The 27,602-nt window shown below is 44.8% G+C and overlaps 1 protein-coding gene across 2 annotated transcripts in view; it reads right to left on the reverse strand.

Moving 5' to 3' along the window:
• Nucleotides 1–27,602, reverse strand: part of TIAM2 (TIAM Rac1 associated GEF 2) — a 236,261-nt gene that overhangs the window by 93,438 nt on the left and 115,221 nt on the right. For both annotated transcript variants that reach the window (XM_065931068.1, XM_065931069.1), the window contains 5 exons: nt 22,577–22,687; nt 20,096–21,241; nt 13,426–13,861; nt 10,128–10,300; nt 8,905–9,129 (listed from right to left, as the gene is read on the reverse strand). In XM_065931068.1, the coding sequence (XP_065787140.1) occupies nt 8,905–9,129; nt 10,128–10,300; nt 13,426–13,861; nt 20,096–21,235 (1,974 nt within the window). In that variant the 5' untranslated portion in view covers nt 21,236–21,241; nt 22,577–22,687. The remainder of the gene's footprint in view (nt 1–8,904; nt 9,130–10,127; nt 10,301–13,425; nt 13,862–20,095; nt 21,242–22,576; nt 22,688–27,602) is intronic.

A 27,602-nucleotide genomic window follows, 5' to 3' on the forward strand; every position in this document is an offset into this window, starting at 1 on the left:
AGGCTGGTGAGGACATGGATTCAGGTGCTCGGGTTAACTGGAGAGAAGAGAGAAGGACAAACACCAGACCCACGCGCTCAATACGGATCTTGTAATACTGGGAATGCCAGTGGACACAGGCAGTGAGGGTTACCAGACCTTCGTATCTCAGCAGAGGACACTGAGGCTCAGGAGGGAGATAACTTCATCAGGGTCACACCGTAAGCTGTCCTTGCAGGCTGGCCAAGGCCCAAAGCTGATCCTAACGGGAACAACACGTGGGAACAGTCTTCCATAGAGCACTTGGAACACAGCCCCTGAGCCCAGGTCTTCTTGCTCATGAGGCTGGTGTCGTGCACTGTCTAGTAATTACTTTGCAACTTTCATTTAAATTTTCATCTGACCATCAACTATATTTCTCCCCACAAGTCCCCAGGTGTTCTATAGAGAAGCTGTAAGAGTATCTACTCTCTCATTTGGGTGAACATCTTGCCTCTCAATTTCCTACCAGCCTTGATATTCAGGTTTGGTCCAAATTCAAAGTAACATTAACTAAAAGAAAATCATGTTTTTTATCCCTTTATCCCTCAAAAGATGAGATAAAGATACATTCTTTTTAAACGAAAGAGAGAAACAGAAGACGGTTTTTTATCTATCATACATGCTACCTCAGAAAATTTCATCATCATTATAAAAACAGCAATATTATCCAATCTCACATTTATCATGGAATTTCTAGAGATTTTTTCCTAATATGACCAAAAATGAAAATGCTCCAAATCAGTTCCCTTAAACCAAGACAGTTTCCCCCTTCTTTCTACATTCTACTGATAATTGTGCCTAGACATTTTTTTTATTTCATCCGTATATGAAAATTAAAACTCAATTGTTATGTAGCTTGAGCTTTCATTTCTTAGCGCAAAATACAAAATTAATATGAATGCAAAGGAAGTTATATCTTTCATTTGTAAAAGAAAAATGTTAACAAAAAATTGAGGAAAACTCCCATTATTAAGCTCTGACACAAACACAATGCCAAAATTTCCTCTTTATGGCTAATATATCTATATTTATTTAATGAGCTCAGAAAGGCTATGGTTCACTCTAGAAAGTGGGAAGGAAAGGAGATGAAGGCTAATGCTAAAAATAACAGATGAATAAGTGATGCATTAAAAAGATGACAAGTACATTCCTGCCACACCCAACACTCCTAGAAAAATATTTTCTACCATTTAGTCATTTGATCACAGTATTTGTTCATTTGTCCATTTCAAAGTTGGTCCTAAAAGATAATTAGTTTTTCCTTTTTGGCAGAGTAAGTTGAAAAACTCCCATACAATATTTTCCAAGCACTAAAACCAACCTCCATAGAAGAACCCAGCTAGGAACAGAGAAAACACTGAAGTTAACTGGTAGTTAGAGCAACCAGCTACTGGTTTAGAATATTGGTGATGTTTTGTTTTTCCCTTTGAGATATTCACATGCCATCAAATTCACTTGCCAAATGCATTCATAATAAATATATTTCCCATCATATCAAGCTGAAACATTCAAGTTAAGAAAACAAGCAAATTAAAGATTAATTTCTACTTGACACAAAACTCTGCATCATCTGATTCCTTAGCAAGCAAAGCACAATCTGATTCACAAATCTTTTTGTGAGGTTGGATCCCATCAGAAGTGCAGATTTGTGTTCAAGCTCGGACACTTGACACTGTGATGGCATTGAACCATTTCCTTCATCTGTCCCAGCGTCCATACACTCATCCATCAATGGGTGATACAGACAACTCGACCATGTGGAGTTACTGTAGAATCACACAGGATCCTGGCCTGAGGAGTCCTGAGCTGTAGCTTTGGAAACCATGAGGATGAAGAGTGAGGCATGAAAGGAGATGCTCACTGGTGAATGAAGGAGCAAAGCCTGAAGCAAAGGAGCCAGGAGCTGGTGAGAGGCTGGGGTGGGGACCAGCCCAGGGAAGAGGGAAGGAGACACAGGTGTGTCCACGGTCTACCTGGAACCAAGTACCAGGGGAACAGATGGCAGGGGAGGGGCAGTTACCCATCCTTTAGGAACTCTTATTTCATTCCAGGAGTGACGTTATACTCAAAGGCATAATTACAAAACAGTGTGTGAGATAAAGAGAGACCCTGAAAATTATCAGAGCATAGAAGGGTCCCTGATGGAGGGATGAGGAGGGCGGTCAAGAGCAGCTCCTTGGAAGAGCTAAACCCTTCATCACAGACAAGCAGGGATGAGTCCGATGATGGGGGAGGGGACAGGGCAGTCTGCAAGTAGGCGTGTGGTCCATGTGGGTCCTCTCTGCCTGAGGGAAAACCCAAAGAAAGAAGTGGAACCCACCAGAAGCTCGATGTTGCAGCTAAAGGTCAAGGAGGGGAGATGTCATCAGGGACTTTTCCTTGGAAGCAACAGGGAGTCACTGAGTGATTTTTAATCCCAGGAATCCGACGGTCAGATTCTCTTGTTCGATGCAAACCACTCCAGCTTTGTGTGGCCCTAGCACCTGAAGAAGGGCAAAACCAGCAGCCTCTGCAGCCTTAGAGAAAAGAGAGAAGACAGATCTACTATACCCCGCCTTTCACCACCTACCCATCATGTCCTGAAAATTCAAACTGCCAGGATGACCGCATCATTTCAGAGCACTCTGCCTTGGGTCACACCAACCCCTGGGCTTGAATTCCTTTGCTATTCCTCTCCTGATTAACTCCCCGTTCTTTGAGGAGCAATCCGGGCATCCTTCCTCCAGGAAGTCTTCCCTGACTACATAGGAGACTGAACTCCCCGTGTGTCTTCCACAACACTCTGGAACATCAATTGCTCTGAATTCATTCTATTATGTCAAAATTATGTGCTTAGCTGTCTATCACCCTGCTTGACTAGGAGCACCCTGAGGGCAAAGACCACACCTTCTTCAAATTCCCAGTTTGAACACTCACCTGGCCCAGAGTCTGAACTAAGAGAGTGTTAACTTCCTGTCCTCCGCACTTCCTCCACGTGCCATCCCCTCTGGCCGCAGGAAGCCTTTTCCTGGCCTCGCCCCTGGTAATCTGGCCTTGTCTCCCTCAAATCCCCTTCACAAATACACTCCAGTGCTCTGTTCCCCGAATTGCTTCCACCCACACCCCCCTAGATCATGTTTTCCTCAAGGTTTTGGTCCTTTTGCTCCCTTCACTGCAGTTTCCAATGGTCTGAGTTCAATCCATCCTCTTTTTGATTTTAAAACTTTACACAAGGACTTGCCTAGTGGCTTAGTGGTGAAAAGTCTGCCTGCCAATGCAGGAGACGTAGGTTCGATCTCTGGTCTGGGAAGATACCACAATCGCAGAGCAACGAAGCCCATGTCCCACAAGTACTGAGCATGTGCTCTAGAGTCGGGAGCCACAACTACTGAGCCCACGTGCTCTGCAACAAGAGACGCGACCACAACGAGAAGGCCTCGCGCCACAACTAGAGCAGGCCCTGCTCCCTGCAACCAGAGCAAAGCGTGCACAGCAGTGAAGACCCAGCCCAGCCATAAATAAAAAAATACATAAAATTTTTCTAATTAAAAAAAGTAAGTAAATATCGAAAACAAAGCCCATGGTTCACAAAACCCAGTGCAGTCCCAAACCCACCCGCTGACAGTTTGCTCCTTCCAGGGTATCACCTCCCTGCTCCAAACTGACCGACCCCAGGAGGCGAGAAAGGCCCAGAGAGAGTCAGGATGGGGAGAGGGAGCCGTCTGGGGGGAAGCCAAGATCGCCTAAGGGTGGGGAGGTTTCATTCTTGTTCACTTGCTTAAAATAATAAATGGGAAGGAAAATCAAGTACTAACTGGACTTAATTTACAGCTCTTTCTCCCTTAGAACTTCAAAAGGAACTACCATGTGGACGGCCTGCTCCCAATTGGACATGCCCAAATGCATGTCCAAAATGTCCCGACTGGACACGCCCCAAATGTGGGGCATCATCCCACCCCACAGAATCCCCAGAAGGCTTGGGGACAAAAGCACATGATGGTCTCTTCTAAGTCAAGCATGTCCCCACATGATAGCTTGAAACTCGGCTGTTATTATTGCAATAGTGACTTTATCTGACAAGGGAATTGACAATGAGCTCCTCCAACCAAAGCTCTTTAAAGAAAACCTGTTCCAGAGACTTTATCTCACATGATGTAATGTACACTCTCAGCTCAGCTCTCATTAGGCAACAAGCTGACTGTATCTGGGGTTCTTGGGATCTCTGGGGAAAAGTGCTGTATAAATAAATTATTTCCCTGTACGTAAAATAAAATAGAGTGAGGTGGAGAGTTTTCAATGGTAATTGGATAAAGCACTGCTCTTTTGAAGAAGTTTTTAAAAGGCACTTTAGAGAAAACTATATACTTCTGGGATATTTAGGAGATCTTGTTCTTATTGATTTGATTTGTAAATACCTTTGCCTTTATATGTCATAGAACATTCTCTAGTCCAAAACCATCTCATAAAAGTAATCCTAAGCATGTGCCTGTCTCCCCCTGCTTAAGGCTCCATATTCTGCGTCTGCAAGTACAGAGAAAAATAGCTTTCTTTCCAACCATCTGGCAAGTGAGTTAAGAAGAGTGGACACAGCGAATGTGGTTCAAGTTACCTGCCGCAAAGCCCTCTGGGAAAACACGAATAAATTACAACCTTAAAAACTGCGGGTTTGATAAGGAGAATATTTTCATGTGGAATATCTAAAGATCAACCCAGTTGTTTCTTACCAGAAATTCAGTGGCATAATATGAGAAGGTGATTGTGTGCGGGGGAGGAGATCAAGGGAAAAGGGTGAGAGCAAGGTGGGGTGGGTGGGAAAAGGGAAAACTGAAATGAAAAATCAATAGTATTAGCACGGTGCTTTAAATACTCATGCAATGATTCTGCCAAAGAATGCATATGGGCCACAAGTAATAATTACCCTAACTCTTTAAAAGAGCTCCTCTCCAGGCCATCCAACCACCAGAGACCCCTGGATTTGTGTAGGGGGCATATGAAAGTAATTCCCCTCTCCCAAGAAAAAACAGAACCAATTTTGACATCAGAAATTAAGCATTTACCAACAATGAAAAAATTAATGAAAATTTAAATTATGAGAATTTTTTAAAGTAATGAAAATTTAAATTTTTAAAAAATGTTTGCTTGTACTTCTTGTGGCCATAAACAGAGAAAGAAAAAAAGAGGCCAAAAAAAAAAAAAAAAAAAAGCCAGGACTGGCTCAACGTTGCCCAATTTCCCTTTTTTCTCCCTGGACCTAAACATTTGACAACACACAAGGACCTGAAAACTCTAAGTTAGGCGTCCAGGAGACTGAAGTATGGCTTTAAATGTTAGCAAGCCAGTTGGAACCATACCTTCTCCCACTACAATCAGTATGAGATTCTAACTGGGGCACTTGAACCCATGAGCTGCGACTCTGATGACAGACAGACAATCGTGGCTTCTGGATTCTGAAATTCAGGACCACAGGGGAGACACAGCATGGAGAAAACGTGAAGAAAACCTTTCTCCTCCTCCTCAGGCTTTTTCGTTTGTCGTGTGAACTGGGACCCAGCACCACATCCCTGCCTGCCCCAGACAGAAAGCTGAGAGGTCAGGGCCTGCCCCAGGATCAAACCTCTTCCCAGACATGAGCCGGGCCAGGCTCTGGGAAGAAGGAGGCCGAGGGCAGAGATGTGTCTGTCCCCAGCAGCTGCAGCCTTGTCAAAACCCCCAATACCTTCCACTCCCACCATTCTCCTCGGCAGCTTCAACTTCCTTTTCAGTTCCTTGGTAAACTATCAACATGTTCTAGATTGTAGCTTGCTAGCTGTCACTCTTTAAGTAAAGAGCATATTTTGGAACTTCCTTGGCCGTCCAGTGGTTAAGACTTTCCACTGCAGGGGACACAGGTTCAATCCCTGACCGGGGAACCAAGATCCCACATGCCACACTATAAATAAATCCTCTGTTTGAGGGACATTTCAATTCAGTTGCATAGGAAACGAATATTCTATAAAATTATAGAAAATGATGCACTTGGAGAAACATCTTCCATACAAATTATCAAACTTCTGTCATGTCACTCTGGTCCAGACCTTCATAGCTGCACATCCAGACCAGGGTCATTCTGACCTCTATCCAAGCCACTGCCAGATTCATCTTCCAAAGAGGATGCATTCATCATGCTTTCATCCCAATTTAAAAACACATGTTCCTCCCTTGGTTCTAGAGGCTATAATAAACCTTACATCCCAGTATTATTTCACAGACCCTGAAAAAGCTACACCAGTACCAATCTGACCAAACCTCCAGCTCTTCATCCCTTCCTATCCCACATCTCGACTCAGGAGACCCAAACCACCACTCTGTTACTCCTACATGTGACCCCTGAACAATAAGGATTTGAACTGCATGGGTCCACTTATACCCAGATTTTAAGTAAATACTATAGTATTATATGACTGTGGTTAGTTCAATACAAAGGGCCAACCAGAAGTTATATGTGGATTTTCGACTGCCAGAGGGTCAGAGCCCATAATCCTTGTGTTACTCGAGGGTCAACTATACTACCAAATTCTCCTACCATGTGCCACACACTCTTCCCAATCAGGTTTAGCTTTCATACTTACACACCTCGTGCCAATTTTTTAAGACCCTATTCTTCCAGGAAGTTTCCTCCACCTTCTCAAAATCACAGCGCAAGGTCAACCCCTGATCCCTCAAAGCATCTGATGACTATGTCCATTGGTACTGATTTACATCATTCTAGAATATTCGTTAGTTTCATGCTTATGAGGCCTGCTCTCTAACTAAATGATACATTTCTTAGAAATGGGACTTGTATATTTAAATTATTTTTATTTGTTGAAACTATAGGCATCTATTAGGTATGTCAATATCTAAAGACGGACAAATAGCAAGAGGGAAGAATTGAATAGGGAGAAAGACAACAAAAGCCAGATCCACGTATCACCAGAAAATCCATTCAACTGCGCCATCATTTAGAAACACTTGATGAGGGGGCAGGAGATGGGAATTACTTGGTTATTTTACTATCGCCAATTGATAGATTCCAAACTCTTAGAGTGTCAGAAATATATCATTTGAATGCAAGCCTTGCATCAGTTTCTTACAGCCAGAAATTTCTTTCCACACATTCTAAGTTCACGTGTGTGTTAGTTGCTCAGTCATCCCCAACTCTTTTGCAAACCCATGGACTGTAGCCCACCAGGCTCCTCTGTCCATGGGGTTCTCCAGGCAAGAATACTGGAAGGGATTGCCATTCCCTTCTCCAAAGTTCATGTATATGCAGACAGAAAAAAATTCTAAGCAAGGTTAAATATTCAAACACAAAATAGAAGACTGGTAATGTGTCATTTAATTTGTGATTTAAATCAAATGCTGCAGACAAAATTATTTCTATGGGGAATCTAAACTGTTGTGTTGCCATGGAATTTTTTTTAAAAAACCTAGGCTCTCTATAATAATTTACAAAGTGAAAAGGATGAAAGATTCAGGCACACGCCAACCCATCTTCACCCTATCCCTCTTCAAGGTCCCAAATCATCGGACACTGATTTTGAAGGGACTGTAGTGGATACTGTTGTGCGCCACCCGATCCCCCTTTGAAGACAAAGGCATTCTTCCCCTTAGCCACTCACGGCTCACAAATGGTTTTCTCTTTGGGAATCCGCCCCCTCTGAAGGCGGCTACCTTGACCAGTTGACACGGCATGCCTCACTAGAAGCAAGCAACTCTGAATGGCCATCCCAGCTGCTGAGCCCCCTGTGGAACAGCGCAGCATAATTCAGAACCAGAGTCTCTCCTTAATCCTGCTCCTTCACTCCCTCAACTCCTGAGAGCATCTCTAATAAAACTCCTCACATGCAAATCTCTCTCTCAGTCTGTTTCCCAGGGAACCTGAGTGAAGAGAGGGGTGCTAGAAATTTCACTGACACTTGTCTAAGTGTTCAGGTTGTCTGAGCAAGGAAAGACAGACACCTCGCTGCTTCCCTTCCTATAAAATGCAAGCTGCATGGAAAGTAGCTGCTTAATTACTAGATGAATGTGGAAACACGCCAAAGAAAGCATTTTCTTTAGCACCTCATCTGTTAGAAAAAAACAAACCAAAAAAATAGTGTTTTTCCCCCAAACCCACAGATACAGGAATAGCTGTGTCATACCAAACCACTGAAGGCTGAGCGCCAAAGAACCGATGCTTTCGAACTGTGGTGCTGGAGAAGACCCTTGAGAGTCCCTTGGACTGCAAGGACATCAAACCAGTCAATCCTAAAGGAAATCAACACTGAATACTCATTGGAAGGACTGATGCTGACTTTGGCCACCTGATGCAAAGAGGCAACTCCTTGGAAAAGACCCTGATGCTGGGAAAGATTGAGGGCAGGAAGAGAAGAGGGTGACAGAGAATGAGATAGTTGGATGGCATCACCAACACATTCAATGAACATGAGTTTGCACAAATTCCGGGAGATAGTGAAGGACAAGAAAGCCTACATGTTGCAGGTCATGAGGTCACAAAGAATCAGACACGACATAGCAACGGAACAACAACCAAACCACTGCTTTCGAAGCCATCCTCTATATCAGAATCATACCTGCCTAATCTTCCAGTAGTTTTATTATACAAATTTTGTTCTAAAAGTGGCAATATGTGAGAGGGTCAGCTAGGCAAGCAGGAGCTACTCAATACTAGGAAACAAGATTTGGTCATAAAACGTTCCACTACACGTATACAGCCACCAAAGCAGATCGTATTTCCCATATGACAGGAGTGCAGCCATTTAAGTTCTTGAACAGAGAGACCACAGAAGCTATTTCCGCCAGAGGCATAAGAACCAGCTCCCGGAACTGAGTCTGCCACGAGGAAGGTGAGTAACAGGAGGAGACACGGTAGATGACCTGTACCTGGTTCTCTATAGCCTTCCTGTTCTTTGGGTCGCTCACCACGGACAGCTGCAACTCTGCCATCTTCTTCATCTTGCTGTCCATGTCTATCTTCTGGAGGAGGTTTCTGGTCTGGTTCTTCAGCAGCCGGACTGTGTCCTCTTTGCCGTGTTTCTTTGCGAAGAGGGATGCGCAGGCCGAGTGGATGGCGGTGACCCAGTTCTCCAGGTCAGTCTGGCTGGTGGCCTAAACACAGAGCGGGTGTGGGGAGAGGAAAGCGATTTGGAATTGTTTCTCCACACGAGTGTTTCTCCAAAGTGGCAGCCTGGGCTTGGATGTGTAAAATCCCCAAATACCTCCACTTCATAAAAACTGTTTATGTTTAAAAAACACATTCAACACAGATCTGCAGGCTTGCATGATTCCAGAGGGCCTGTGAGAGCATCAAGGGTGTCACATGGCCCCAGATATGATGGGAAGACAAACTAGAATCAAATTGTTCGCCAGCAGCAGAAGAGTAACAAACATAATTTAAAAAGAAAAAACAGGGTATATTCTCGCAGTGTACATCTCGTCGCTCTCTAAAAAAGCAGGCTACCTACATAATTTTAATAAGATGAGGAAATATTAGGAGCAAAATGCTACATTTTGAAACCTGGTTATGAAATTACGTCCATGGTGTGGACTTAATTATGAAAAATGAAAATAAAAGAACATTTCAGGGAGGGCACAATAATATTAAAATAGTTGTCTGTAAATATCGAGAATTTGAGTGGAATACTGGAAATACGGGGCTTCCCAGATGGCCATTAGTGATAAAGAGCCTGCCTGCCAATGAAGGAGATGTAAGAGACACGGGTTTGATCCCTGGGTCAGGAAGATCCCCTGGAGGAGGGCACGGCAACCCACTCCAGTATTCTTGTCTGGAGAATCCCACGGACAGGGGAGCCTGGCGGGATACACCCCATGGGGTCGCAAAGAGTCGGACACGACTGAATCACCTTGGCACACACGCTGGCACAAAGACACCCAAGAAATGCCTGCTGGGTGAACGACTGAACGGCGATAGCCCCACGGTGCCTGGCAGTCAGCAGAGGCCAGTTCTCTTGCTTACACTTTAATCCAAAGTCTAACAGCTTTTACTCTATTTCATTGCTAAGTCATGCCTCTTAATTCCAATCCTTCTCGTCCAAACAGGACATAAGATCTCACCTCCACCCTCCGTTTGGAAAGCTCAGCAGTACCTGGAACAGGTAGACATCCCCGAAGGAGTTGCTGAGGCAGAAGACATTTTCCTTCTTGGGATGTTCCGGGACAGACTGCACGATGCTGTCTTCTGCCAACAGGGCACACCGCGGGGCGCTGCTCTGATCCATGGAATTCTTCCCGTAGGTCTCGTAAAAGAGCAGCGTGCATCCTTTGAGAGAGAAAAGCACAGTACTGCCCCGGTCACAGGTCCCGAGGACCCACGCAGGAAAGGAACGAGAAGAAGGGAGATAAGAAAACACGGTCACACAAGTTTACAATGAAACCCAGCACCGCATAGAAATCAGGAGAAAAAAAAAAGTGCACGACGCCAGCTCTGCCCCCAGAAACGGCATCCCCGAGGCACGGTACTCTCTGATCTCTGAGCGGAGCACTGAGCAATCTCTCCTCCCACATTCAACACGCATCCAAATGCAGAGGCTGTGAGAGCCTCCTAGAACGAGGGGAAGGGGCATGAGGTTCATGGCCTGAGCTGCTGCGGTAGGTCTGAGCCAGTCTCTTGTTCCAGCCAATGATGTACTTAGAAATAACTCTCCCATCTTTCCATTCGGAAAAGTCTGACTGATGCTACCGCTGCACATACATCTCATGAACCGGGGACCTGAGGACCAGGTAGAGTTGCCGGCTCCCCGCCAGCCCAAATGCTTTCCGATGGTTCCCTTAACACTGAGCTCCCAGTGGCTGGGGCTTGAGTCATTCTATCGAGAGGAAGTAAAAGTAATTTCGGGCAGATACCAAGATGCTGCCAGCCCTAGCACCCCACCTATTGTGCATTCTGAGGGACACTTTATCCCCCCTGCCAACATTCTACCCGGGAAGTCCCCTGTGAACCACACATAAATCCACTCATTGGAAAAGACTGCTGGGAAGCAGAATCACCCTTGTTAAAATTTTATTACATCCTCCAAACCCTAGAAAACATGTGTGCCCTTAGCATACCTATACATTCAATGTAGGTGGGCAACCAGATGGTTGGCTGATAGCTGCTCCTAAAAAGCACTGCTTCGACTTTATTTACATAGATACTTCAAGGATAATTTTAAAACTCTGCTGAAATGTATGTGTGTGTGTGTGTGTGTGTATATATATGTGTGTGTGTGTGTATATATATATATATATGCTTTTAAGTACAATTAAACCAAACAGTTAAGCCCAAATATTACAGCTGGGATTCTAAGCCAAGAAAGCTGAACTCAACATATTGAATTCCTAGAAGAAAGAGGCATAGAAAACCACATGGGATAGGTTATGCTGGGGGAGAAAAAAAAATCTTCATCCCAAGTCTTTCCTGGACTGCAAAGGAGACAAAGGGATGTGTGTTTTATAACACTGTCACCTAGAGAGCATCCTTTATCCACGGAGCTTCAAATGCTTTACCAGCAAGGGCCCAGGCAGGACCGTGGATCTTACAATGGTCAGAGACAAGTCAGGACCATCCGTGCCCCTGAAGCCAGCAGCTAGAGGCTCCCCGGACAGCTGCCAGGATGGGAGACGGCGTTCTAGAGACGTCCTCTTTCAACCTTAAGTGACACCTGCCTGCACTTCCCCCAGGGGCCTCCAACATCCTGCCACTACAAACATCTCCGGGAGCATCTCAGGAAAGCACTAGGTTTTTATTTTATTTTTCCCTTCATGCATTTTTTACACTAATTCACCATCAGCTTGTCTTCTACCTATTAGTCCTGTCCCAATGTCTGACAAACCAGAATAAACTCAGTGTCTCTTCCCGAAGACTGCTATACTCACGGTCACCCCAGTTCTCAGTCCTCCAGTTTAAATGCTGCTAAATCGTTGTCATCTTCCTTACAGCACAGCTCTACCTCCCCTGGGGGTCACCGATGGCTGGGCTTCTCCAAGCAGGATGTGGACACAGACCACCACCACCCCTAACACCATGGAGTGTGCGCTGGGGGTTTCCAAAGCCACAAGGCAGACAGGGAAAGCATCCTGCTTTCAGCATCCCAAAGCATCCATTTTAGTAAACAAACTTCATGTTGAAGAAAAGTGTCTGACAGGCTCTAGAGCCACACCTCCCTCTCCTGCACTTGGGTAGCTCGTTGATCATTAAACCTTAAAAGCATCCATTTATCCCTTAAAAAAGTTATCTTGCTGGATCCAATCCATTATTCCAGCTTTCCAAATCTCTTCCATCATCCAGCAGAAGACCCCACCTCCCCCAGCGGGTAGCCCTTTGCCTTCCGCAGCCGCCACAAGGTATCACGAGGATCCAATCGAGAACTTGAAAAGAGGGCTGCATCCATGAGGGATGCTGGGTCTCGGCTTGCATAAAACCTCCAGTTTGCTGGGGGAAGGTGTTACCAAGAGATGAGATGGCTTCTCCATGTCCCTTTCCCAGAAGGTGCTGGGTAGTGAATTGATGCCAGCTCCCCCAAAGCTCACAATTTCTAAATATGGGGAGCACTGCAGATAGCTCCGGGCCTTTCACCTGCACTGTGTGCAGTGTGACCCCCGTTTCTGCCTGCTCCCGTGACAAGGAAGGTTGGCAGCTGCTAATGAGGAACCACACCAGGTTCCTCTGACAAAGAGTCTCAGGACAGCTATGCAGAAACGCTCGCAGCTGTGGGGATGCTCAGCATTCACATCTGTATAAATCAATGCGATGCTGACTCAGAGCCTCAGATCGCTTCAAATAATCTATCCATCCACAATGAGAGAGGCAATTATAATTTTTAAATGGTAAGGCTTGTGAAAAACTTTTATCATCCTCACAAAGCAAAGGCTTTCTCCTATTTCCTCTGCATCAAAACAACAACAACAACAACAACAACAAAGCATGTGTTTGTGATGACAATGAGACGCTCTTAGCTCATAAACGTGGCGTGACACAAACCAAATGACGCGGATAAAATTCTTCACAGTACAAGCTGGGAAGGGCTGCCTCTCTGGGGTTCTTGAGAGGTGCACAATCCATGCTCGACGTTCCAAATAACTACACCTGGTTACTTATCCCGGGCTCCCCTCCCATCCCCCAAAAGCAGGACAGGTATTAAAGATTTGGCACAGAAACACCTATAAAATAATAAGCAATAGTTGTTACATTCAATCATTAGTCAATAGAATGAAGGATGCATATGACTGTGAAGTGAACATATTATACAGGTTTGAGAAGGTATTTTAGGAAAGCAGGCTGGAAGGTTCTGGATCAGATGCCTGCACATGAGCTCCAGTCCAGCCTGGACTCGCTGACATTTCCTAGGAAAGAGAAGAGCAGGGGAAAGAACTCCTGGGGCCCCCTGGGTGGTGAAGACCACGTACCTTTAAGTGTCACCCAGTACTGCTTCCATTTCCTCCGGGCCACCAGTTCCAGCTTCCTTTCCTTCTGCAGGGTGACGAGGGGTTTGAAGAAGAGCCACCCAGCTTTGCGCACCACCCCTTGTTCCTTCTCAAAGAGCAGGTCCAGTTGCTCCAAAGAGCTGAGCGACTCGCTGCTGGACTCGGCCGTCTCCGTGGACGTCTCGAGGTTCTCCGTGTTCGTCCTGCTCATCTCCAGCTCTCGCATGAAATTTTCGTAAATGTTCTGCTGGAGGGTGTCGCTGCCAATCGCATGAGCGGATTCACTTCTGTGGGACAGGATCTGAGCGGAGCCCCCTGCCCACAGGGACGCAGACCCCTGGGAAGGCCCCTGCGTGTCCACGTTCAGCCCATCCGAACGGCTGTCAAAGTAGTCACTGCCCTCCTTAGACCTCGGTTCCTGTGAGCAACACAGACGACCACCCATCAGAGGTTACGTATAGCCAAAGCACCTCTTTCCCAACACGGCATGCATGTAATAGTGTGGCTTGCTAATAGAAATGCTGCAAAGCAAGAGTCTTTTTTTTTTTTTTTTTTTAATGCAGCAAGTCTGCAAACCAGAAAGAATCAGAGACAGTACTGCCCGAACCAGTGTATAGGCAAGGGAGTCAATGCTTAAAAAGTGTAAATCAACTATCCCTGAGCATTCTAAATCTAGGGCTTCCCAGGGGGCACTAGTGGTAAAGAACCTGCCTGCCAGGAGACGTAAGAGACACAGGTTTGATCCCTGGGTCGGGTAGATCCCCTGGAGGAGGAAATGGCAACCCACTCCAGTATTCTCAGCTGGAGAATCCCTTAGACAGAGAAGCCTGGTGGGCTACAGTCCATAGGGTGGCAAAGAGTTGGTCACGACTGAAGCAACTTAGCATGCACACATCCTAAATCTAACCTACACTTGGCATCAAGAAATGAGTTAGTATATTCAAAATATACTAGTGAAGATTTCTGGCTAATTTCTTGGCTAACTGTGAATCAGGATCTTCCAGGAAAGAATTCATGTTCTTGCAGTCTTGTTTTCCTTCTGGATCATTTTTAAGCTAAACAGGAGAAGCACTAGTTTCAGGGTCAAGGGGGGTGTTGTTATATATAAACATTTCTTCCACTCCCTACAGTGAACAGTTTCAGCTTCTGAACCCCTGCTCAGGTCTAGACATTAAGATCGTTAGCATCATATTAATATTTTCCCTCTTTGGATAGTAAAACCCATGCACCTGGGCTCCTTATCCACAAAGGGTTCTTGTTAAGAACCATAGCTATTTAACTGTAGTTATTTCATAACTAATATATTTTACTTAATTTGGGAATTTTTTCATGAAAAGAATATACTATTTATTCATTCCCATTGTTTTATTTGAGCACTCATTTTATTCCAAGCACTAAGAATACCAAAGCAAGAATCTTTAATATTTATTCTGACACAAAATCAGACATAAGCATTTCTAAATAAAATTAGGTTTCTCTAATAACCATTCCCCTCTTTAGACAACACACACTGAATATTGAACTGGCCGTGGAGAGAACTGAAAACACGAAGGTTTCCTCAAACACCTAGACTAGAGGTCTAGTCATTTAAGAAGAATAACTTGCATAGACCATTCATTGGTCAATAGCAGTAAGTAAATTTCTCAGCAGAGAGTGAGTTTAGGAGGACTTCCCTGATGGTCCAGTGGTTAAGAATCTGCCTTCCAATGCAAGGGATGCAGGTTCAATCCCTGGCCGGGGAACTAAGATCCCACATGTGCATGCTAAGTTACCTCAGTCGTGTCCAACTCTTTGTGACCCCATGGACCGTAGTCTGCCAAGCTCCTCTGTCCATGAGATTCCCCAGGCAAGAATACTGGAGTGGGTTGCCGTGCCCTCCTCCAGGGGATCTTCCTGACCCAGGGATCAAATCTGCTTTTCTTATGTGTCCTGCACTGGCAGGTGGGTTCTTTACCACTAGCGCCACCTGGAAAGCCCACATGTCAAGAGGCAACTAAGCCCAAGAGCCCCAACTAGAGATTTCACCTGCCTCAGCTGAAGAGGAGCCCACCACGAAAGATCCCGCATGTAACCAAGATCCTGAGTGCGGCAACTAAGACCCGATGTAGCCAAAAACAAACAAACAAACAAACATTTTAAAAAATAAAGAAAGTAAGCTTGATTTATGAAAAAGACTCTGACATTTCAAATTTACAGCTTAGGTTAAGGTAACTCTTCAGAGACTCTTAACACACTCTAACTCAGAGGCTGGTGAATTTTCAATTAGATTTCCTTCTCCATTAAAATAAAGAGGAGGGAAAATGGGGTCAAGAACCATTGACTAAAGACCTTGTGGTGAATACTCCCCTGTGTGGAGGGTTTTTTTTTCCAGAAATTTCATCCGGAAATCAAGTGGCAATTACCTGCTATCTTTTGTAGGAAAATCATCAATTAGACAAGTGCTTCTAAATACCCAAGGGCTACAAACAACTGAACCCCAAACATAGCTATTACTAATGAAAATATTATCTTCCACTGTGTTTATACGATATCCCAGAGTCAGATTTATTTATACCCTGGTGCTTATGCAAGAACAGAGCAAATAAGCCAGCTATGGTGAGTCACTTGGACAGGAAACTGTCAAAATAGTTTAAGGGTGTTTTTTTTCCTCAATTGTCACTGTGTTGCTCTTCAAACGTTCCTAGGAGATGAAGGAATATGTCTCATTTAGCTCATATGGACATTATTTCAGCTATGAATAGGACTCTCTGACTCAGCCCCGGGACACTGGGATTGCTTCTGATAGCCAGCAAGAGTTGTGATGGGGTGTTTCAAACCCAGCAGAGACCTGCCAGAGAAAAGCATCAAGTGTCAAACCGAAGTATAACTTGTCAGCCCTCCTGACATTGGTTCTCATAAGAGGTAGACTTAAGTCATAGTGCTAACTTTTAAATGTTCAACCAGAGCAAAAGACAAATTATCCTCCTTGAAAAATGGAGAAAAGATCACCTATTTTAGCATTTATAACTGATTCATATACACAGGTAGGAGTTTTCCTGGTCTGTAACAAATGTGTAAAGCTTTCTATCTAGAATCCTAATAGCTAATGACTCATTTTCAGGTTAATAGGAAGGAATATGGGAGAAAGGTAGGTCCCTGATAGTCTCAGCTGGATTTCCTGATCACTGTGCTATGTGTGTGAACTAAGGTGCTACGTTAGTCATGTACATAAAGAAGTCTAGTTTTCATTCCTATCTGCATCAGATAATCATAAATGACAGGTAACACAACTTGATGACACTATCGCATTACAGCAGAGTGAAGAGGAACTCAAGAGATGTCACTAAATTCCTTGGGAGGTGAAAGAAAACTCTCATCACCATTCCTCACTTTATCGGAAAAAGCACCAAATTCACCGTGTCATTCTTCACATGCCACTGTCCTTCTTTTCACAGTAATGGCCACTGTGCAGAAACTCCCTGGGACTGTGGGGCCCTCAAGGGGCAGTGAGAGTCTAAAATGAAGAGGGTCAGAGAGCCGGGGTCATTGCGTCCTGACTCTCCTCTTTGAGAAACTCTGCGGCAGTGGTCGGGGCTCACCCCTAGGGTACCTGGCAAGACCAGTCCCTGCTCCCGACCCCCTCCCTTGGAGTCAGGCGTGGTCACGTGACCCGCTTTGACCAATAAACGAAAAGAGATGTGAAAGGCGGGGCTTCTGCGTGGGCGCTTCAAAACCCATCACTAGGTTTCTTCCCTCTCTGGCCCGGAGGCTTGGGGGGTCCCGGAGGGAAACTGCTCCATGGACTTGGGGGCCAGAGGGGAACAACGCGGACCAGAGTCGCAGCTTGAGAAAGACATCGACTGATCTGTGCTCAGCCTCGGAGAACTAAGGGCTTTTTGTTGCCTCGGTGTAACGGGGCCCACCTGACTCACAGGATGGAAAGTTTACCAAGGACCCGTCTCAGAACAGCTGCATCACTACAAATAGTTCACCAGCTTCAAACACACACTCTCCTCCTGCACACCCATCCCCCCCACCCTGTATGCTTGAATATCCTTTTTTGGCTAAGTAAGTATCTTCATTGATGAATTTGCTTTCAGGCTGTAACTCTCCAGAGTGGCTGGAAAACCCTCTAAAGAAAGGATCACTCTTTTCACATCACTTTTTTTTTAATAAGTCAAAACAAATACGTCTACCCATCATGGGAAGACTTTCTGAGTCTTAGCTGTACTGGCATACAGAAGTCTGTGTAAGTGAATAAGCATTTGGTACCTAACTATGGTACACTGGCACAAACTTTGTTGCTCCTATGCACTGACTGTATTTTTAAGGACACAACCTTTGTCTTCACCTTCAATTGTAAAAGGAAAACAAAGGCAGGAGTTCCTCAGTGGCCCAGGTTCAATCCCTGGTCAGGGAACTAAGATCCCACAAGCTACACAGTGTGGCCAAAAACAAAAACCAACCAGAAAATTAAAAAAGAGGAAGAAGAAAAACAAAGGCAAGGCCAATGGAAGTGGCATACCTACCAAAAGAGTACATTTTGTTCACCTTTATAAATTATCAAAATTTGACACAAGCAAAACGCAAAAAGCTGCCTTCACAGGCCATTTTGCAAAAATCCAAGATAATTTGTTATCTTAATGTTCAATAACCCCAACAAAATTACTAGTGGTTATCAAGAGTACCTTGGCCATGCAGTCAAGTGGAAAAGATGCATTATTTGAGCTTTAGCAGACACAGCTTGGGCCCCAGCTTCTCCACTAACTAGCCATAAATCGTCAAACTCCTGTAACATTAGTTTCTTCATTTTAAAATAAGAGGGTGCGTGTGCATGCTAAATCAATTCTTTTGCAACCCTGTGGGCTGTAGCCCACCAGGCTCCTCTGTCCATGGGATTCTCCAGGCAAGAAGCCTGGAGTGGGTTGCCATGCCTCCTCCAGGGGATCTTCCTGACCCAGGGATCGAACCTGCATCTCCTGCACTGGTGGGCGGGTTCTTAGCCACTAGGGCCACCTGCGAAGCCCAAATGAGGGAAAGTCCTTTCAGATTCAGACTCTTTGACTTTGTAACCATTCTGTTCTTAACTCCATGGGATTACCAATCATCCAGTTAAGTCTTGGATGATACAGACTTGAAGGAGGTTCATTTCCCAGGGGTGGCTGGGCAGCAAGGGTCTGCGTAGGGTGGAATGTGGTCAGTCCACAGTGGCAAAGGGTCTGCTTTCAAACTGAAGGGGAACTAACCAGGTATAAGCCAGGCCACATACACAGAAGAGAACCATGCTCTATGCAAATAAGAGATGTGGAGGAACAGGATCGGGGTCCCGGGAGATGAGCGTTGAACACAAGTCGACAACACAACCCTTGCATCAAGAAGATGAGAAAGTTGTCTGCGTGGGACTCAGGTCCCCAGAAAGTAGGAGCTATCTTTCCCCTAATGTCTGATTGCTGTCAGTTGTCAAGCGTACTTGACAGCTGAGAGAAAGGCCAAAGAAATCTTTACTACTTAATGGTTTGACCTGAACAAGTAATGAGTCAGGAGGAAGAAAATTACTGCATTCAGGGATATGAAGAGTTCTGTAACAGGACACTGATCATCTATTCTTAGTCTCCTCCTGAGAGGAGGAATAAAGGGACAATGTACAATATTGGGATGGGGGACTGGGCCTTGTAACTAAGAAGGAAGTAACTAATGGTAAAATTTATAGATCTGAAACAATCTGCTCAGGGAAGCAGTATTGTTTTCTACTTCTAAAACTCTGTAAGATTTTATAATTGTGTATCTATCTAGGATGGTCAAAATGCAATTCTACTAGAGTCAAATTCCTAAAGTCACTTAAATTTCCTTCAACAATATGACTTACGGTGAGTTAAAATATATATATAAAATATACTTTCTCCCTTCTATAAATAATTAAAAGCAAAGAAAAAGAAAGCAATTAAAAAACCTAGCAATTGCCTCTCATTACCAAAGAAGGCAAACTATTACTTTCCTTGCTGGCATCAAAGCCATTTTGTTTCCCCCATTCAAACTTTATACGCCCATTAAAAGTATTACTGCCACCATCGTGATTATTTTATCAACATATTTTTGCGATTCCATGTGCTCAGGTCAAGATGTTATCAACACTGTTAGCTGTCCCCATGAGAAGGTGCTGACATTATACACATTTCCCCCCAATGTACCAAATGAACAATAAGAATTTTAATTTCCCCAAAGTAACATCGAGCTCAGGAAGGCTACTCAATCCCAAAACGACAACACTGTCTCTCTCTTCCTTTCTGTCTAGGCTTTGAGAATGAGATTTAGCTGAGCACTCAGATGACCAATTCACTGGGGAGTCTCCCCAACACTGTTCCTTCTAAGAACAGTTTGGCTAGGTCGTGGATGAGGCCTGTGGATTTCACCCCAGAATACAGGAGGTGCAAGATTGGACAGAATGGGAATGACTGGAGTGGAGGGTTCAGAGTGAAAATGCACGTCTGACACAAAAGAACACACACACACACACACACCCTGAAAACAAGACGTGCTGAGTCTTAGGCTAACCACGCTCAGGAACTCATCTAAGGCTCGGGACGCTCTCTGCAGTACCTTCTGCTAGCCTTCCCGTTCTGCAAATAGAAAACCAATTGAAGCGCATCTCTCCCGGCGCCCCAGCCAGACTCACCTGGAGTCTCCTTTTCTTTCTGGAGAGGCTTCCCGTCCAGTCGCTGATGCGGCGCATCCTGGCTTTCAGGGTGTCCTTCTTGGAGGGCTCCTCGGCCAGGGCCCTGGACTTGCGGCAAGGCAGGGTGAAGGATGCGAACTGCCCGGGCTCCCCGCGCTCCACGCGGGCCGGCACGTCTATGTCGGAGGCGAAGGAGACGCGGGCGCTGAGGCTGGCGCGGGTGCCCATGTAGTCATCGGAAAGTCGCAGGGCCGCGGGGGCCAGGCTCCCCAGGGAGGCGTTGGGGTAGGGGTCCCGGAGGGACGAGAGGGAGGCGCTTTGGCTGAAAGGCTTTGGAGCATCCCTGGTCGGGAAGCCAGCGTGGAGGCCGGGCTCGGGCGTGTCGGGCGCCGCGAAGGAGCCCTCGGCCTCGCTGACCTCGCCGGCCGGGCCCCAGGGCGAGTCGTACCAGGAGGACTCGGAGCTGAGCGAGCTGCCTTTGCTGGAGCGGGGGCGCGCGGCGGCGGCCGGGGAGGCGCGCGGGCTGGGCGGGGAGCCGGCCGAGTAGCGCAGCAGCTGCACCGGGCCGCCCGAGGGGGAGGCCCCCGGGGGCGCGGCGCCGTTGTGGAACTCCACGCGCAGGCACCCGTCCAGCTTGCCCAGCGTCTTGATGAGCACCCGGGGGCTCTTGCGGTCCTCGCCCGGCGGGGTGGACGCGATGCTCTCGTTCCCGCCGTAGCAGTTGAGAAGGTGCCCGTTGCGGCAGTCCCTCGAGGCCGAGTGGTTCTCCTCGGGCGGGCGTCCGACGTAGTGGAAGCCGTTCTCGGGCGAGAAAGCGGCATCGGTGCCCTGGAAATCTGACCCTGCGGCACCTGTCTTATGCTTGGCGTAGGCACCGCCTTTGGAGGCTTTGCACGTGGGGCCCCCTGGTCGGGATGCATAAGGCTGATTGCTCTTAAAGTGAGAAAGGCAGCTTCGGGCCAACGACCTGGACTTGTACCCCGATCCGCTGCTTCCATGACCCCATCCGTGCAATGACTTGTCATCCTTGGCATGAAGGCCACGGATTTTCAGGGAGCAAGGTTTTTGTTTAGCACCAGTAATAGTATTGCTATGATTTTTAGGTCCTTGTAGGGTGTACTGACTCTCGGAGTTTCCCATCGTCACCTGAATAAAGAACAGCAGTGTCAGTAGGAGTCAGACCTCAACTACATTCCACTAGGACAGAACTTTCTACACGCTGTGTTCAGGTGACAGAGGAACCAAGCAACCTCTTTCTGGGCCTGACACAACTCGGAGACGTAGGGACAAGCATGACTTACGGAATTGGTTCTCCTTCTGCATTGCAGGTCATCAGCCAGGCAGACGATACTGCACACTCCAGTGCTAGTGAGTTTAAGCACATTATCTGTTGTCTGATGTTAATTCAGAAACTGAACAGGCATAGCAATCAGCTTAAGACAGAGACCTCCTATAGACTGGGTGTTGGGAGGTTTTGAATCAATGATTCTAAAGAGCAAAATGAGAAAATCCCTTTACTCTGTCACTGCAATACACTGATTTTTCAGTGACCACAGAGACACCTTTCCTTTATACATAAATGACTGGAAGAGCTTATATTGCACCCCAATATAAGTGGTTACTGCTGAAAACCAACCACGATTGTAGTAATATGACTCTGGGTACCGCACTATGTTGGAGCTTTCATATATCACACAGAATAGCATATCTCAAAGGATAAAGACTACAAGTTCTCAGAAACTAGGCTGAGATGAAAAACGGGGGGAGGAAAATAAAAGCTCTCCTTTGGGACAGAAAAACATCATTAATGAAACTAATCTCATGTGCTTTTCTAAAGACTTGAAGGGTCCTCACTTTAGAACCTGATAAAAAGTCTGAAGCTGACTTGTTAGAATGTGAGCATCCTAGAAAGAAATTTTTTAATTTTTTTAATTAAAAAAAAGAATGTGAGCATCCAAAAAAAAAAAAAACCCAAACTTAGATTCTTTCAATTTCCTTTAAAACTCCAATTTGTTTAAAGAGTCTGTTAGTTAAGCCAAATTCCAGGGGAAGATCCAAACCACCCCACCCCCTCAGTTTTGTTTTGTTTTATTTTTATTCTAACCAATGTATCACTGTTTGAAGCAATCAGAAATGATGCTTCCAATGTTTCTAATATATGAGGTTAGGTTTAGTCACTCAGTTGTGTCCGACTCTTACGACCCCATGGACTGTACCCCGCCAGCCTCCTTTTGTCCATGGGATTCTCCAGGCAAGAATACTGGAGTGGGTTACCTACTTCCAATATATGAAGTTGATTTTTAATTTCCATTCTTTGCTATGTAAGAATGCACAGCCTCAAAAGTCAGAAGGGCTGACATTTCTTTGGAGGGAATGATCAAACTCAGTTTAAAACACAAATAATGGGAACAAATAATTAAACCTTTACGAATACAGCCATGGCACTGGCCAGGCATCACAGTTCCCACAGGCTAGACTCACCTGCAGTCTGGTTTGTGCGCCGAGGGAGATTAATGGTCAGTCGACTTGACAGGGTCCGGGGAGCAAGGCAGCGTGGTTAGTAAGTCCGGGCAGCAGATCCATGAAATGACCCTGAAAAACAGAAACAGGAGATAACCCTGTCAAGCATTTTACACCCGGTCCCCCCCAAAGTCAAAAGGAAGTCTTAACGCCAATTACATGGAGAAACAATGGGTGTCCAGAATCGCTGTGAAAATAATAAACGGCACGTCTGTGAGCTGCGTGATTCATCGGGGTTGTCTGGAAGATGAGAAGGAAGACCGCCCCCACCGACCTTGCGAAAGGCCTTTCACTCTGTCCGCGGGCAAACGCATGCCTTTGTTTCGGGGGAGAGCAGGTGAACGTGCAGCCCTGAGTCACAGCTCGTCTGTCACCACCGCTCGGAAAACAACTCCCAGACCTGCCGCCCTGGCAGGATCACAGGAGCAGCGTCCCGACACGGCAACAACAGGTCACTGTTCCCCAGCGGACCCAAAATGTAGAATCATAGAGAAATAGCCCTTGGCTAAAATAACGTGTGTCAGAGATGCCGACCCCAGAGATGAGATGAAAAAGGTTTTCTCCAGCACATGCGTGGGTCTCGCTGCAAGAGGCCAGAGGCGGGAAGCCCACCTTTGAGGGGAGCATGTGGGTGCTGCCATCTGGCTCTGCTCACGGCCGGAGCACAAAGCCTTTATTTTCTCTGCAGACAGAGAGAGCAAAGCAGTGAGGGCTCAATAGTGACTTTTTTCCTCTTAAAAAAAAAAAAAAAAAAAAAACTAACTAAATTTGTAATTGCAGTACAATGAACATAACATTTATCATCTGAACCATTTTTAAGTGGTCAGACGTAGTGTGAAGTATGTTCACATTGTTAGCAATTCATCTCCCAAACTCTTTTCATCTTGCAAAACTAAACCTCTTGCATTAAACTCCTCACCTCACTCTCTCCTCCATCTCCCTAGCCACTGGTAACAGCCATTCTCTTTTCTGTCTCTACGAATTTGACTGCTCTAGGTACACCATACAAGTGGAATCATACAGGATTTGCCATTTGTCACTGGCTTTTTTCGTTTAGCATAACGTCTTCAAGGCTCCTCTGTGTTACTGTAGCATGTGTAAAAATTTCCTTCCTTTTTAAGGCTGCATAATATTCCGTTATTCACATTCTGTTTATCCATTTATCTGTAAATAGACACTTAGAAACTGCTTTCCACCTCTTGGCTATTGTGAATAATGCTGCTATGAACACAGGTATACATATATCTCTTTGAGACTTTGCTTTCAATTCTTTTGGGTGTATACTCAGAACTGGAATTGCTTGATCATGTGATTCTACTATTTTTCTTTTTTTTTTGAGGAGCCACCATACTGTTTCCCATAGCAGCCACACCATTTTACATTCCCATCAAAAGTGTTTAAGTTCCAATTTTTTTCTACATTCTCATGAACACTTGTGGTTTATTTATTTATTTTTTTTTAATGTGGCCATCCTATAGTGTGAGATGATATCTTAACTGTGGTTTTGATTTGAAGTTCCCTGATGATTAGTAATGTTGAACATCTTTTCATGGCTTGTTAGCTACTTGTATAGCCTCTTTGGACAGTTTGATGGTGACTTTTAAAATTCACAAAGCACTGGTACAAGACATTAAGTATCCCCAATAAAGCCAAAGACACAAGTCTATCTAGGATGATCCACACACACACAATTTAAATTTTTTTTAAAAAAAGTCAATAAGATTTCCCACTTAGGCATCAGCAGGAAATCTAACCACTCATGTGAGTCTATAAAGACTGAAGCCAGCATCTCTAACCAATGAGGTCCGAAGTGGTACCTAGCCCATTATCGATTACCTCTTTCCATGGGCAGCTCTCCCAAACATCTGAAAGGCGGAAGAGCCACTGAGTGAGTGAGTTACCCATGAGTGAGTTATCCATGACACATGTGACTTGGGAGCTGGAACACCAGAACCCTACCTTTTGACAGTTCAATGCCTGAGTCATCTTTTCTCAGCTACATTTTAGTAGAAGCTGAAAGTGGCCAGAGAAGCTCCCAGCTGCCATTCCCATAACAAGCTGATGAGATGTGAGTCTTTGTGCTTGCTTACTTTCCTCAACACCAAGGTCTGGTGATGACCCACAGGTGAAAGTCTCCCAGCTACTCTTTGTCAGGCCCTTCTGATCGGAGGGCCACATGCCCAAAGACACGCACACACAGCACCACTCAAGCCCCCAACCCATGGGCACAGAGCCGCCATCGGGAGAGGGGCCCGCTGTGTCGGCCACTCAAGGATGCACAGAGATGGTGGGGCTTGGGAAGGAAGGGTTCAAAGGGTTCAAAGGAATGGCCTGGGGGTGGACTGCCCTGCGGCAGACTGTAACCTCACCTTGTCTGACTCCTTCTAAAGTTACATAGCTTAACTTAAAATTTCATGTCCTATTTCAAAACACACAGCCCTGGACCCTGTCCTTTCCAAGGCTCGATCTGCTAAAGTCTGCATCTTAAGCTCACAGAAGCATTTAATCGATACCTGTTGAATGAAAGCAGCTTCACATGTTAGAAGGCTGATTTGGGCAAAGATTATGAGCAGGAATCATCCTAACAGGAACTGGCTGAAAGACTGATGTATAAGCCCATGAGGCCATGTCTCAAGAATGAACACAGTCCTGCCTAGAGAAAAGCCCCAAGGCAGATATGACGTGCATTGTGACATGTGGGTGGTGCTGACCAGCTGTGCAACATCTCCGGCCAATCACTCCTGCAGAAAGAAAACAGCCCTCAACTGTGCCTAGAAGAATTTATCTAATATTTACAAGGAATTTATTGACAGGGAACGGTAATCTCTGAGGAAAACTTTAGAACTGTCCCTGAGGAGTTTGGCAAATTGAACAGATATTTATCTGTCAAGTTTCAGCTGGGACTTTTGTCTGAAGGCAAGAGAATAAATAGGTCAGATTTTCTGCAACCCTGAGCCTCTGAAATCCTTTACTAAAAGCATTTTATGGTATTCAAGTTAAAAATTTTTTTTATTGATAGAAAGCAGGCTGACAATATCAAAATGACAGATTTCCTGTGAAATTTTTTTAAAAAGAAAAGAAATAGTTAAGAGGCCCCTGTAGATAAAAACACGCACATTGGGTACATAACCTGCAGAAATACATATCATGTATACTAACATACCACAAGGCCCACAGCTGACCAAAAGAAAATTTAAGTGAAGTTACTTAGGAATAAATGAAATAGTGCTAAGGCTGCATATACTACACAAATAACCTATGCTGTGTGTACATTTATTTCTACAATTACTTTTTTATAATCATAAAATATTGGGATTTTAAAAAATTGATCACAATCTCCTGAACCTGAAAAAAAAGCCCTTGTATTTTGTTGCCTGCCTTCCCTTCCAATCTCCAACCTTATGAATGTGCTATGTAGCTTTTTAAGTTAAAATCCCAAATAAGAATGGAACTTTTTTTCATTTTTTTTTAATTGAAGTGTAATTAATTTACAATGTTGTGTGAGTTTCAGGTGTATAGCAAAGTACATGTGATTCATATATACATATACATGATTCACATATGATTCATATATATACAATTCATGTATATATACATGAATACATACATGCATATATATATACACATGATACACATATATTCTTTTTCAGATTCTTTTCCCTTATAGCTTATTACAAAATATTGAGTATAATTCCCTCTGCTATTCAGTACCTTGTTGATTATCTATTTTATATATAATAGTGCATATATATTAACTCCAAACTCCTAATTTAAACTAACTTTTTAAAAATTGCAATCCATTACCACCCCAGAAACGCCTAGCCATGTGGAGGAATTTCACAAGTATGTCATCAGAATCCCAGCAACCACTGTGACCTACTGAATCTCACAGTAAATCATCTTTTAGGAGGAAATTCAAGATTTACCTTTTCTTCATTTGCCTTGAGCTTGGTCTTGAACTGAAGTATCAGAAATACCAGCGTCTTCACTTTTACACAGTATAGAGTTTAGAGCAAAGGAAACTGAACTCCTCCACCCCTGCTTCGCCTCCGACTGGCCAGATGGAGCAACCACAGGGAAGCCAAGGGCGACCCCAGCGGACCAGATGGTGCCGTGAGGAGGGCTGGGGGCTGACTGATGCAGCAGGCAGAACAGAGGCGTGGGGACTCTGCGCAAAAGTCAGATTTATGGCTGGGCGAGGCAGTTAAGGGGAGCCCAAGTTCTCCCAACCATGAGATATCAACAAGGCTTCTCACATGATTTCAGAAAGATTGTTATAATGAAAGAGGAACCCCATCACTGGACAAGGCAAACATTTCAGATACTGATAAGAGCTGGAAAAATAAAAGATAAGGACGCACCATTAACCCTAACAATATCTGCTTAGTTCCCTTTATTTAGGGGTGGGAGACTGGCAGGGCAGTCTGGTGTGGGGGCAGAGGGAGCTTCAATCATTAAGGAGACAAGCCTCAGAATCCCAGACTGGTTTGTGTCACAGAGCTTGAGTTTCAGCCCTGCTTCCAGTTCTTAAACAGCATGTGAGTTTCAGGGTGAATTACTTGTGCTTTCTGCATCTCATTTTCCCCATCTGCAACTTAAGGATAAAAATAGCTGTCCTACCTACTTCTCCAGTTGAGAATCGAATGTAGAAATACATGTGAAACCACCCAAAAAAACTGTGAAATGCAAACAGTAATATGCAGTACTATGATTAATTTTTAGTTATAAATTTAACTTGGTGCATTGTAACATCGATATTATAACAGCCTGTTTCAAACATTTTGTTAACTATTAATACATGATATATATGTATCTATATATACACACACACATACATAAACTTGGAATTTTTCAAGTTCCAGTCTTAGTATTTATCTGATTTTGATCAATCCCCAATAGTTACAGCACATAAAACTAATTTGTCAGACGTGTCAAATGTCAAAAAAGACAATGACACAAGTCATGTACCTGTATTGTTACATATTAG

The sequence above is a fragment of the Muntiacus reevesi genome, chromosome 3, assembly GCF_963930625.1.
Source record: "Muntiacus reevesi chromosome 3, mMunRee1.1, whole genome shotgun sequence".
Taxonomy (NCBI): Eukaryota; Metazoa; Chordata; class Mammalia; order Artiodactyla; family Cervidae; genus Muntiacus; species Muntiacus reevesi.